The 13,769-nt window shown below is 42.0% G+C and overlaps 2 protein-coding genes across 2 annotated transcripts in view; both read left to right on the forward strand.

Annotated features, from left to right (window-relative positions):
- Positions 1 to 391: 391 nt before the first annotated feature.
- Positions 392 to 9,373, forward strand: ehf (ets homologous factor). The gene is made up of 9 exons (XM_084555490.1): positions 392 to 588; positions 2,832 to 2,972; positions 3,465 to 3,722; positions 4,824 to 4,868; positions 4,965 to 5,009; positions 5,105 to 5,161; positions 5,252 to 5,293; positions 5,403 to 5,598; positions 8,610 to 9,373. Exons 2-9 carry the CDS (start codon positions 2,897 to 2,899, stop codon positions 8,707 to 8,709), a joined length of 819 nt encoding a protein of 272 aa, XP_084411616.1. The 5' UTR covers positions 392 to 588; positions 2,832 to 2,896; the 3' UTR covers positions 8,710 to 9,373.
- Positions 9,374 to 12,914: 3,541 nt separating this feature from the next.
- Positions 12,915 to 13,769, forward strand: part of pdhx (pyruvate dehydrogenase complex component X) — a 30,902-nt gene continuing 30,047 nt past the window's right edge. The window contains exon 1 of the mRNA XM_084555872.1: positions 12,915 to 13,179. Within this exon, the coding sequence (XP_084411998.1) occupies positions 12,996 to 13,179 (184 nt within the window). The 5' untranslated portion in view covers positions 12,915 to 12,995. The remainder of the gene's footprint in view (positions 13,180 to 13,769) is intronic.

Below are 13,769 nucleotides of genomic sequence, written 5' to 3' on the forward strand. Positions count from 1 at the left end.
ATCACGATGAAATAAGAAAAGCAAATGCTGTTCTACATAATAACGCAGGGGAGGGGGGGGAGTTCTCTAACTTTAAAGATTATTTTAAAGTAGTATGTGCAGCAGTTTAACTCTTGAGTGGGTGCGGATCCATGCCTGTTGTGCGTCTCCTCACAAGTGTGTGCTTTTCTGCTTGAGTGAGCGCGTGTTTGTGTGTGCGACCATGTGACGGGAGAGACAAAAGTCATGTCAGGTGTGTGTGGGTGTCTGTCTGTGGATGTGTTTTACGTTTCACCGTGTGTGTGTGTGGGTGTGAATTATGCAAATACCTACCTGGTATGAGACTCAACAGGTAACCAATTGGAGCGGTATAAGGAAGTTGGAAGGATAAAAAACCCATTGTGGTGGGGCAGCACCTGCAGTGTCAACACACCTCTGTTAATTCAAAGATTTGGGAAGCAATAGGACTCAGCTTGTCTGGCTCGCAGCACTCTAGTTTGGCACAGTGTTGGAATCTCCAGAAACTGTGTTCATCGATTCAGGCGTGCTGAGGCTGGATCTACGCGAGACCTCTATCAGGTCTGGTGGGACCCTCCTTCTACTGCTCTGGTAGGCCGCTGTGCTGGTGCTGGACACAGCAATGCTGTCGTTATTGTAAATTGTTCTACAATTATAATTAAGTTTAAGGTGATCTTATCTCAAGCAACCTACTCTAATCAGAATTCCTGTGCATGTGTTGTCTTTGATTTTCCACGCTTACAACGGTGTTCAGTTTTAGAGTGACCAGGGAAGGATTGCCACAACCTAATCTGCAATTTAAAAAAAACTGAGAAACAAAAAAAAAAGCTAATAAAAATAGGTAATTCTGTGCACAATATTGCAATCAATTTAACATATTCGTCTGTCGACGTCGCCGTCGTCGTCTGTGAACATTCTCAACACTTTGGCTACAAACTCTGCTCTATTTCTGCTGCTGTTGGAGAAAGTGTTCACATTTAATGTTGTTTGCAGTAGGTTTATAAAATAACAGATGAACCAAAAACGAGGAAACTTAAGCTACAAAAAGCAACAGGTTACTTAGTGTCAGTGCCAACGTGACGCTACGACTAAAGTGAAAGCAAACTCTCTTGTTAACAGTGCTGGCACAATTCTCAAAGGAATTGCTTTAGATAAGTTTTGCTTGTCTCCTCACATCACGACAAATGCAGTGGGCAGTTTCTTTTTACTATAACTCAGCTAACGGTATACTGATCCATACAGTAGCCATGACTCATAAGTAATGCTACACGAATGTCATATTGACAGAAACTACTCTTGTTTATAAGATCGGCTGTGTGCTTGGCAGAGGCATTCGGTGGGGGTTAACGCATAGCATAAGTCGTTTGAGTGCACTTGGCGGACTGTCAACTGAGGAGATGATCTACTTTGGCATGACGGCATTCATAGCTATCTCGTGGGGAGATCTCCTTCAGAGATCTTGACTGCAGATTGCTGTAAAATGGATCTGACAGATCCTTCAGGAGACTAATTCGCCTCAGCGTTTGTCACACACACGTTTCAGATCGGTAGCAGCGCATTTACTGCTAAAATGTGTGACAGGGCTCGGTTTTAATTTTGTTTATGGCCTGCCATAAAAGTGTGAGCGAGTTAGTCCAGGGAACAGGTGGGGTATGTGGGTCACTGTGTGAACAATTTGCTGTATTGTGTCAGGCCACTCCTCATGCCAACCTTTATTAGTTTCATTATAGATAAATATAGATATATGTAAATCAATAACAGTGGCTTTTTTTTTTACATTTCTCATCTTAGACAGGCCGATTTAAAAAATAAATAAATAAATAAACGAACCTTTAAATGTGGCGAGATATTACCCGTTAATAAAGAAACATATGCAAACAAAACCCTCAGCGCAGGCTGTGGAATGTGAGGCAGTTGCTCATTCCAGCAGTATCATTAACTAAACTAATAAGTAATAGTCATGCCATGGCTCAAACATCCAGAATGCAATTCCGTAACAGATACTGTGTAGCACTTCTGTACCAAAAACAGTGGAGCTGGTGAATTTCTGGCCAGGCTTTATTTACATAGGATGCAAATATACTTGTGGTTGCATCTGAAACATGGCATTATTTGCCTTTTGCATGTATACAGCAAAAAAATAAAAAATAAAAAAAATAAAAATAAGTATCAGCACCTGTCAAGGATGAGCGTTACGGGAGTTGATACAAAATGCAGAACCAGCTCCAGGGGAAATAAGGAAAGCGTGCATACGTTCCTGTTACCCGACTCCTTTTGGACAATTGAGGTGAAAGTGCTGCACAAAGTCCAAAATACATATGATTGCAATCACAATCTGTAACTGGTCCAGTGCACCGATTATCCAACCTATAATCTATGTTAACAATGAATTACTTTGCGTCACAACTTTTTAGTAGCCTTCGATAGCTTATAAAGGTGATTGTATAGGTGTATTAAATGTATCACGCTGTTCAGTGTTAAGACTTCAAGTCTGGCTTATCTGCCGATACTGCGGTGACAAGACACATTGGATTTCATGTGGCTGCTACACAATAACTGTTGAACTCCAGCGATGTGAAGCAGCAGCCAACCCAATACAGGTGTGATGCAGCGTGAAGGCATGTATGCATTGTTTTCCTGTGAGCCATGTTGCACGTAGGATGGAGGTGTGGATCCTGCAGGGTGAAGCAATCAACGCCACTACATAGACTCTATGTCAAAGAGGAACAATTACCGAATTACAACACACTGAATTTCTATGGTGCAAGAAAGAAAGATATATGCTGCGTATGTGTGTTACCATAAAGATTGTTTCACTTTTAATCTATCCGTAGCGTAAATCCCTACTCTCCTGCCTCAAGCCCCGGGCCATGGTACATCAGAGTGTAGAAGCTGCAATATGAGCGTAACTCCATCCACCACCCTGGACAGCCAGCTGACCACTTCCTGGGTTCCTACTAACTCCTACCCTGATGGTGAGGACTGTTTCCTGCACTAAGACTGTTGTAATGAAGCCTCCTGTATGCTTTCCTGGCATTACGCATGCACTCTTCACTAAATCAGTTAATTAAATTGTCTGAAACATATCCTAAAATGCCTCAAGACAATATGCTAAAATGTTCCGCTCAACGATTTTGATTGCTCTCTATTAAACACTGGTTATGAAACTGCAATCCAAAGTTAAAAAAATCACAAAAAAATAAATCATCCGACAATTAACAATTGATGTATTGTGTACCTGGTGAGCCCAGAGCTCTGAAACACGAGGCATGAATTAAGGATCCCCGACTGAGAAACAGCTCAACATCTCTTTCAGTAAACTGCTCTCCAATTAATTACCGACAGTTTCCCTCATCAGACGCATCTTTACATTAATACCTAATTAATTCACAAAAATGTATTCATATGAAGCTAATGTGTTTTTTTTAAATCACTTCATAACTTTAAGCACTGCTGTCTGTCCCTAGTTTCATTGCTGATGCCTGGTTACACAAGTCGCCTGTGGCCTCATGACTCTCACCCTCAGTTCTGGAGCAAGTACCAGGTGTGGGAGTGGCTCCAGCAGGTCATGGACATGCACCAGATCGATGCCTCCAGCATTCCCTTCCAAAACTTCGACATAGACGGCCATCAGCTCTGCAGCCTGAACTACCAGGACTTCGTCCGTGCTGCCGGCAGCGTCGGACCCATCCTCTACCACAGCATCACAGAGCTCAAGTGGGGCGGTGCGTCTGAAAGTCTGAGAGCGGGGGTTGAGGGAGGGAGAAAAGAGGGAAGATGATTAGCCCTAATAAAAGAGAAGCTGTGTGATCTGAGTTGTGTCTGGAACAGAGTCTTGATGAAGTGTTGCCGAGAAGGGATCGCTGAGCCGGTCAGGGGTCGCGCTGCATGGTGCTGTAGAGGGGTGAAGGAGAGCTTAAAACGAGGGAGATGATGGATTTGTTGTTTTCCCTTGCTATAGTGGGTCTACTAACAAAGCACCGAGGGGGGTGTGAAGCTGAGAAACAAGCTGAGAACTGGCACATCCACATTTTTGTGTTATTTTTTTTTAATTAGCTTTTGGAAAGACACCTTTTGGCTTGTAGCTAGAATCATTATCTCTAGAACGTGGCTCATTAGGCATCCTAAACAATTCTTGTGTAACATTATGGGGTAAATGACATCAGCACATTATATTTTATCTAGCATCGGAACTACAACAGCTTTTCAAAACAAGAGCAGTGCCAGGAGACCTGGCACAACAGGTTTAACCTCCAGGCTGCAGAGAAATTCAAACCTATCACACAGTCCTGCTATTGTTGTCCCTGCCTGTGAGAGACTAGCTCGGTTTCAGGTGTGAAGGTGTTACATTCAAATCAAGTTTTATTCGCAAACTGGGTTTAAAAACCGTAACACAATGTGGTGATCACAATTTTGGACATATTGAGGTTGGTTTCACTCTGAAGACTAAAAAAAAAAAAAAAAAAGACAAGGAGTCGAGAAACTCATCTTCCACTCCGTTTATTGTCTGCAATTTTAAATACAGTAAACGTTCTGTTTGCACTGAGAATACAGCACGGTGCTCCTGTTTTGGGCTGTAAAACCACGCCTGAACATGCCATAAAGCAACTCGATAGAATCTTGGCTATGTCTGATTGGAAACTCAAACCACCTGGCCCAGAATTTAGGGCCCTGAAGAGAGTTTCGATGCTTACAGCAACGATTTGGTCCGTGAATTTCTAACGTCTCACCATAAATGTAGTGAATGTGACTACTCGGTTATCAAGTATTACTCAAGAATTTTAGTAGGTGGTATTTAATTTACATTCTTTTTCATTCCTGCACAGGGCAGTGCCATGTGGAAATTGGGCAACTGGAACTCAAACCAGAATGTAAGAGTCTTAGCAGTCAGTGTAACATCCCGTCATTCCATGGTTGTTTTATCATTTCCTAGTAAATTCCTTACTTTTTTTTTTGCCCTCTTACAGTAGACTATTCCTGTCCATTTCCTGATGCCAGCTATCCACCTGGAGGTACTATAAATATATCGCCATTACTAATTCACATTGAAATGTCACCTGCTCAGTAAGTTAAACATTGACTTTTATTGTTATCTCTTCTATCTTAGAAATGTTTGAGCCTCAAACGATCGCTCCGGCCGTCTCTCCCACCCCTTCTAGTCCTGGTGAGGATTTCGCATGTCATGCAACATAACGTGTGCACGTATGACACCCTGATAAAAGGGCTAAAAACAATGCTTTTGTCTCCCTCTCAGACATCAAACGGTTCATTCGTCCTCATCCAGTCAAAAAACACAGTAAGTGATGGAAACACATCTTTGCATATGACCTTTTATGATCTTTTATTTTTGAATTGTCCTGTTGTGTTTAATACTGTACTCCTGTCTCCATTTATTTTCACAAAAGACCCCAGGGGTACTCACTTGTGGGAGTTCATCAGGGACATTCTACTGAACCCGGAGCGAAACCCGGGCCTGATCAAGTGGGAGGATCGGACGGAGGGGGTTTTCCGCTTCCTGAAGTCGGAGGCCGTGGCGCAGCTATGGGGCAAGAAGAAGAATAACAGCAGCATGACTTACGAGAAACTAAGTCGCGCAATGAGGTACGCCCGCGCAGCTTCCATATGTGCACTTAAGAGCGATTTATGCCTTTGAGGGTCATAGACGGCGTAATCTACGCGTATAGCCTACGCCGGTGCGAGCCATTTATACTTGTCAGCGGTGTGTCTTTTCTGCCAGTCGGGTTATTTTTTTGCGTCTACTTCCTGCTTCACATTCAACAACGTCGACTGAAACATTCGCCGGAATTTCACCGAAGATGAGTCGTGCAAATGCTTGTACCTCCGAACGTCCTCGGTTAACCTCGATGCGTTCCATCTTCATTGATCCAAAACAATCAATTCGAAAAGTGCAGAGATTGAGAAGCAGCCGGAAACATGCTTCTACCAAGCGGACCAATCTCAGCTCTTGCGGTCTGCATCGCCGTGGTAGTTACATTTCTGGGGAGGTGCACGACATTACTGTGCATTACCCAAATACAAAAAAATCCATTCTGCATGCTGTAAACACACACTGCATGCTCACATAGTATATTGTACATTAGTTAGATGTGGGTAGACATCAGCAAATTACTGCAATAACTGTGGGTTATTTGGCTTTGGCAACTATGTCGTCGTGTAGGTTGTTCGGGTTAAACAAAGGGACCACGTGTGCACAGGTGCTTTCCTCGGTTTGGCCTCAGCTTGAAAAAATCTGTTCAGAGGAAGAAATGTAACACTGTCCTGTTTCTAATCCAGCTTCTCGAAAAGCGTATAATACACTGTCTACTGAAAAGAATCTAACCACTGTTACAGCTAAGGAATTTACTTTGAAACATCAGAGGCTCGTGACCTCAAAACAAATATTCACCATCTTCCATTGCTCACTTCTGAACTGCGTCGTGCGTCAGTTTTTTTTCCCCCCAGATGAACAGAAACGGCCGTCTGCTCAGAAAATCTCCCCGGCTGCTGCAGCAGTCACAGCTTTACATTCGAATGAGCTAATCTAATGTGCTTAATTTCATTGTGACGCGAACCAGTGGGTACTTCAAAATGCACCTGCAGGTATTGTCACTGTGACCACGAAGCTGATTTCCCATTTACTGCCGTGCCTCCGAAGGATTCGGAGCTCGATGGCATCGCCAAACAGATCGGTGCTCTCGGTTGTGGAAAACAAAGGGCGAATGAGCAGCAGCCAAAATCAGTTTAAAGTCTTCCTTACATTCAGATATCTTTGATTACGTTACAGATCCTCTATTATTCCGAGTGCATTATTTGAAAATTGAAAACACATTTTGATAGAACAGATGTTCTAAGAAACTGATCCTCTGCCCTGACAAGTATTTTTTGTCTTCCATTTCCTCATACATTCTATCAGTCAGTTCAGTGAATTGAATAATTTAGAGATTATATTATTTTTTATTTTTAGTAACAGTTAAGAATAATGCGGTATGTAGGCATCTTCTCCTTCAGACTTTCATTTCGTAATTATTTGGATCCACGTCCCAGGACACCAGTAATATGATGAAAGCAATAACTTGAATCTGATACATCTGAAACAACAGTGCTGATCTAAAAAGCTTAACTTGATTGAAGAAAATGCGCTTGGTACATAGGCAACTGCAGAAAGACACAGATTAGTGTTAACAGATTAGAACGGGAGTTATAGGGGTTGAACTTGGACAACAAGTTTGACAAAGCTAAAGTCACTGTTGAAACTGACGTGGTTTGATGTCCAATAGTAAAAGCTGATGAAATCAACTGGGCTGTAATGGAGACCTAACCATTCTGAGGGCTACTTCAGGGAGACATATTAGGGAGCTCTCCTGAGAGTTTAATACCTTCAAGTGCTTTTTTGTTTTTTTTGCCTTTGCACTGGCAGTAGAAACCCCCGAAGTGACATAGTAGCCGGCTGGCGGCTGGTAAGGTAGCATCACTTAGTTCAGAGCAACATACGACAGCACACGTCGTGTGGTTTGGTCCGTTTTTTAAAGCTAATGTTAAGAGCTGTTCCCTCACATTTAACCGGTACGTGCTGTTGTAGAACCATACTGTGTAGGGACTGAGAACGATAATTTTTTAGGAGCATTTTCAGACCCTGCTTACAGTGATGATGTGGTCAGTTGGTCATGCAAACCAGTGCAGCATCAACACTCAGTTCTTACTGGTAAAACTTTCTTTGGATTTCATCATGAGGTGCGCTTCATTCAAAAAAAAATACCTTGCAACTGGATAGTGCTTCAACCGATCCAGTGTTGCTAGATGGGAAATGAAGAAATATCGTACTGTCGCTTTAAAATGATCGTACTTTGACCCAAACTATCGTACGTACTAAAACTAATCACGCACAAGGACAGTGCATTTAAAATCAAAGCTATTATATGTGCACATAACTGCAATAACGTATACTATCGTACATTTGTCCCTTTATAACGTATCGGGCGCGAAACTATCGTACAGATACGATGATTTTCGCATATCTGGCAACACTGAACCAATCAGAGTCGTTTTGTTGTTAAGAAAATCAACCCAGATTACGCGTATGACTGTGTCGCTGTTGCTCTCTTATCCATCACCTTATAAAGCTCGCCCATAAACCTACAACCAGCAGTGGGGTTACGTCACTTTTGCGTCCCTTTTTTGTGCGTGCAAACCGGCGTTGCCAAATATACGATAGTACGATCGTTTCGGGGCCTATACGACATAAAAGGGCAACTATACGTCCGTTTGCCATTTGACAATGAATAAAGCAGCTGTTTTATTTAAATGGCAGTGCTGGCAAACTCCTTGTGGTCTGAGAGCAACTCCTGGAAGCCATTCACATTTTAATATGAATCATAAACAATGTTCGAAGGTGACTTGCCAAGCATGTATGTGAACAGAAAGTAGATGGACTAAAACAACGGCAAACTGTCCGCACCTGAAACACCTGATTTGTCAGTGACTGTGCCCTGGCATTGACAGATAACAACTTAATGCAGTTAACTGTCACTTGAGTTTTTTTTTTTTTTTTTTCCAGTCATGCAGAAGGAATTCACCCGTTTTTTTTTTTTTTTTTTGTCCGTCCTGTTTTGCAGATATTACTACAAAAGAGAAATCCTTGAGCGAGTGGACGGACGCAGGCTGGTTTACAAGTTTGGAAGGAACGCGAGGGGATGGAGGGAGTCAGAGAAGTGACAATTTCATTTAATTTATGTTTGGCGTTGTATGAAAAATGTGATGTTTTATTAAAGTTTTCACTGACCTTTTTTTGATAAAGATATATTTGTACACGTGTGTTTTTTCTATCTACTTTTTTTTTCTTTTTTTTTTATCTATTTGTTGTTTTACTGCACTGAGACCTTCTTTACTTGTTAGCGGTCCAACCTAAACGTGTGTTTACGGAAGCTCCTACTGAAGAAAACAATGGCAAAACTGACAAAAAAAAAATAATAAATGTAACACAACCCATGCTGTTTTTCTGAGTTTATATATATATTTTTTCTAAATCTGATCCTTTCTGCAAATCCCAAAGGGGTGCAAGTTGATGTAGGATTCAAAGCACGTGCGGCACACAGATGTATGTTGAGTGTTTTGACGCTAATACTGTGAAGTGTCCTTTGGGGGAGGATGCTTGATCACTGCGAGGAAGTAAACAGTGCTAAAATAACATTCAATGAGAATGATGCGGCAATGAAGTAAAAGAATGCATAAGCAATATGTGTACAGCAAAATAACCAAAAAGTTTGTTTTATTTGATACTTTGCATTCATTGAGCTGTCACGGAAGTGTGTAAATGTTTGTCGATGTTCAATACAAATAAAGTTTGTGATGGTTTTTACGTCATGTCAAGTCATTTTTTCGGAGTTGTACGATTTGGGTTAAGAGAAGGACCATTCCTAAGATGGTAGTGGATTTTATCATTAGGCATCAGTCTAATTTGCAGCAGCTCTTGCTCAAACTTGAGCAAAATTGACCTGGAGGTGAAGGCCTCGGAGGCGGTGCCGGTCGTCCCTGTGCCAAATGGAAATGTCACACACTTAGTAGTTTGCCAGTGCGTGCCACAGGTGCATTGCTCGTTCCCGCAAGGCAACAGACAAACGACTGATCCTCGATGGCCCGCAAGATAAAAGCAGCGTCAATAAAAGGCCCCCTTTGCTTGGCCTGTGTTCACAACCAAATCCATGTCTAATCTCCGCTCTGATTTATCTGTCTTCTGCAATCCCTCTTTACATAGCGTGGCATTGATTGACACCACATTCTGGCGTTATCTTTCCTGACGGCTCCGCTGCACTGACGCCTCCCTTTCAGCCCTCGGTGCGGACTGACGTAAATTGCAGGTTGTTGCTGCGAACTGAAAACGTGTCGTCTGTGTTTTGAATACCTCGAACGTAAACAAATGGTTTCTCTTCCCCGTTCGCAGGAAACCACCATTGATTGGGGGAGTTTGCAATAATTCTGTAATTCCTTCAAGATCGGATGAAATAAAGAAAATTGCGCACGGGCGCGCGTAGGAGCCGGAGATTGCGCCTGATTGGATTGAAATAATAGCCCCTGATTGCCGTATTGTTGCGCGACATGAAACGGGCGAGCGAGGCAATTCAGGCTGAAGTGTGAATCCATCACATCACATTGTTTCTGTTCCGTGTTGTTATATGGAGCAATCACACTTTGTAGTTTCTCCAGAGACACACTTCTGCTGATACATATATGCTTCTAATTTGCAAGGCGTAGCTGCGACTAATGTTTCGCTAACATGAAAGTTATGATTACATGATGCATGTGTTTTAGATCTGTAAAACATATGCATCTGTAAAGCAACTCTATGCACCGTGCAGGGAGATTAAAATATTGAAGAACAAAGAGATGATGTGGGGAAACTCATAACCAGCTCGTGTCTGGTCATAAGAAGCACAAACAGACATGAACTCAAATCTGAACTCATTTGCACTTTGTGGATGCTGCTGTGTGTGTGTGTGTGCATGTGGGGGAGGGGGTGGGGGGGACTCAAGATAAATGAACAGTTAGGCAAATGAGCTAGACACATCTAACCTCTGCACACAGGAGCTGTATTTTCCTAACAGGCCACTCGCCGCCCCGGCTTTACATACGGCTTTACGGCGCGAGGATGCATGGAGGCCGCTGAGATCGCATTCAAATCACGATACCTTAAATGTACGTGACGGGCTTGATTTTTCCGATGCCTGCTGCTCAAATGTTCGGAAAGAGCCGGCTGAGAAACCTCTAAAAGTCGCCGTTAAACCAGCAAAACACGTATTTACGCTCCAAGGGCATCCGCAGCAGGCAGCGGTGGCACACATGCAAGCATGCACCCAAACCGGTTGTAATAGATCTGGGAAGGAAGAAAAACACACATAGGCACCTGTATAAAGAGATATTCAATCCGTGACTCACTTCAGCAGTCATGGCACACCGACGATATAATGCAACAGACGACTGCGGGTGACAAAAAAAAATGTATGTAGGCTACAAGCAAAAATTATCTGTTGTCTGAGGCTGTCACACTAGACTGCACAGATGATACAATGGCTTCCTTTGTTAGGCCTAAAACAATACGCAATACCTGCCCACAAGTGCCTTTATCTCTTATTGTCAGAAAATTATTTCAGATTTGAATGAGCTACGCAAAGGGCTGTTTTATTATTTAAAACGGGGGAACATTAATTCAATCAGATAGATGTCAAAGGGAAGAACAGGGAAGTGATAACAGATAGCCCGAGCATGGGCATGAAGAGAGCCTGATGGATTTTATGTCTGTGTCCCATGCCTGCTCACTGGGGCTATTGTATTCTCTCAGCGGATGCACTGTCCCAGCTTATCACGGGCCCTTATCGTTTTCTCTTCACACTCAAATGAACCCGTGAGGCATTCAGTCCAAACTGTGAGCCGGACAGATTAGAGCTGCGTCACCGGCGCGGCTTTGCTTTTGTTGGGGGTGAGTTAGGTTTTCTTGGATTCCGCTATGAAACAGCACAATACTTTGTTAATATTCATTCATTCATTCGTTTTCTGTAACCACTTGGTCCTGTGGATCAAGTCCTCTTATCCCGGCTGGCATCAGGCGAGAGGCCGGGTACACCCCGGGCAGGTCGCCAGTCTATCGCAGGGGTAACACAGAGAGACAGACAACCATTCGCACTCACTTTTATATTATTATGAAAAAATATGAAAATGAACACACGTGAAAGTACAGTGGCGTTAAGAGTAAACTGATGATACGGTGTGATTTACGACCAGGTTTTGTTTTGTTTTTTGGATTACGCCAAAGCATGAGGAAGTCTTTGTGACAATGCAAAGATGTTTTGTTATGCCATCATATTTTTAAGCCAGTTTCCTTCTCAGATTTTTGGACTTTCCATTAATGGGCTGCTTCCCCACTTGCCTTCAACCAGTAATTCACCCTGTAATTTCCTTGTTTGCGCACAACCACGACAAAGAAATTGCCTTGTAGGTTGTTGTTTTTTTTGACGTGCACTTTTCCGCCTGAAATATTATTTATTTATATATATATTTGGGGTGTTTAAAGGAAAAGAAAGGGAAAAATAAATAAAGACAGTGTGACATCAGAGGATACATTTACACATTCACACTGGATTTTGACGTCTCTTGAATAAAGATGTAAAAACTTCCCCCACCCACATTCACACAGTATGTTGTTGTTTTTTCCTATCCAAAGTGGAATTTTCCATCATCCTTAATTAAAAACGGTGGAAAGATGGTTTTGTTATTTATAGTTGTTATTTATCCTTCTGCTTTTTCCTCCTATGACATATTGAAATCTCTTCCACTGAGAAATTGGCGTTCACTAAATAGACGGATAGATAGATGCTTTATTAATCCCGAACTTGGAAATTTCACAGTTGCAGCAGCAATGTACAGGCACTCGACACCATACATGATATATAACAAATAAACAAAAATAAACAATAAAAAAAATAGAAAAATAAAAACAAAAATCAAAATACACAATATTTACAAGAATCATAAAATATTAAAAGATTTAATTGCAATGAAATTAAATGAATTTACAACCCATGTGCAAAATTGCAAAAACAGAATTCCAGTGCCATCTGTTGTATAGACAAATAAGGACAATAGTACTAATAATAGGTTTTAAATATGAGCAATGCTTTAAACATATATTGTTTAAATGTTTGCAAGCCTTTTTTTAGTGGCTCCTATGACCTACGCCCCACTAGAGGGCGGTAAAACACCGACTCCTGATTATTTCCACTATTAAAATACAACAGAACAAAACTGTAAAGTCCCTTAAAGGGCCAAAGGAGGTAGTTCCCCGTTGCCTGATCGTTAATCTCTTAAAAAAAATACGTATCTATTTTCTTTAGCAATCAAAGTTGCCGCAGTAAGGTGCATATGTCTTAAAGTCTCCCGGGCTTCGTATTCCTTCAAAGAAAATAATTATTTGGGGAAATACGCCCTCCTCCCCGCGTCCGCGTCCGTTTATGGTCAGGCATTCGCGTAGACACCTCTCACCGACGGAGGACGAGAACATGGCGGCCTCCTTGCGTCTGGGTCGTCGGGGAGTTTTATTCGGCCTTAGATTATCTAATGTTAATAAATGTTTATGGGCCACCCACTCGTGGCAGGATCATGTCAGACATTTCTTCCAGTCACCGTGGGTATTCGGTGAGTGTTGACAGCGTGACAGGAGGATAACTGTTGTCGTATCTGCACTGACAGCCGTTGACATTAGCTACCGTCTTTTGCCTGTTTCCCCCCCGTTATTGGTGTAATTTAGTTACTTTAGCGTCTTTTTGTTATGATATGAGCACTTGCAGAAGTTAATTGTAAGGGCTTGTATGACAAGAAAAAGCTTTTGGTCACTTGTGCCTCAAGTGAAATGCATACTTCTGACTTCTCGCTAAATTAATTTAGAAATGTCTCTGAAAACCACAGTCTAGACTGATTAAAAAAAACAGCGTTAGTTAACGGTTAACGGCGTGTGTGAACTACGCTTTTCCAACTTTAAACAGTTAATAGTGTAATCAGTTTAGATGTGGGACAGCTGTATCTGAATCAGATACACTTGGACTGGCTGCTCACCAATTATTATTTGGCAGGTGTTTTTAATAACAGTAAGGATGCCTCGATTCTACTCTAGTTCCCTATTAACTGATGGCAGTTTGACAAAGATCCACATAATACCAGGAAACTGCAACTAAAGCAGTTAATTAAAAGTCAGGAGAATCCACCAGGTAATGGTTATTGCACAGAGT

The sequence above is a fragment of the Chelon labrosus genome (assembly GCF_963514085.1).
Source record: "Chelon labrosus genome assembly, chromosome: 11".
Lineage (NCBI taxonomy): Eukaryota > Metazoa > Chordata > Actinopteri > Mugiliformes > Mugilidae > Chelon > Chelon labrosus.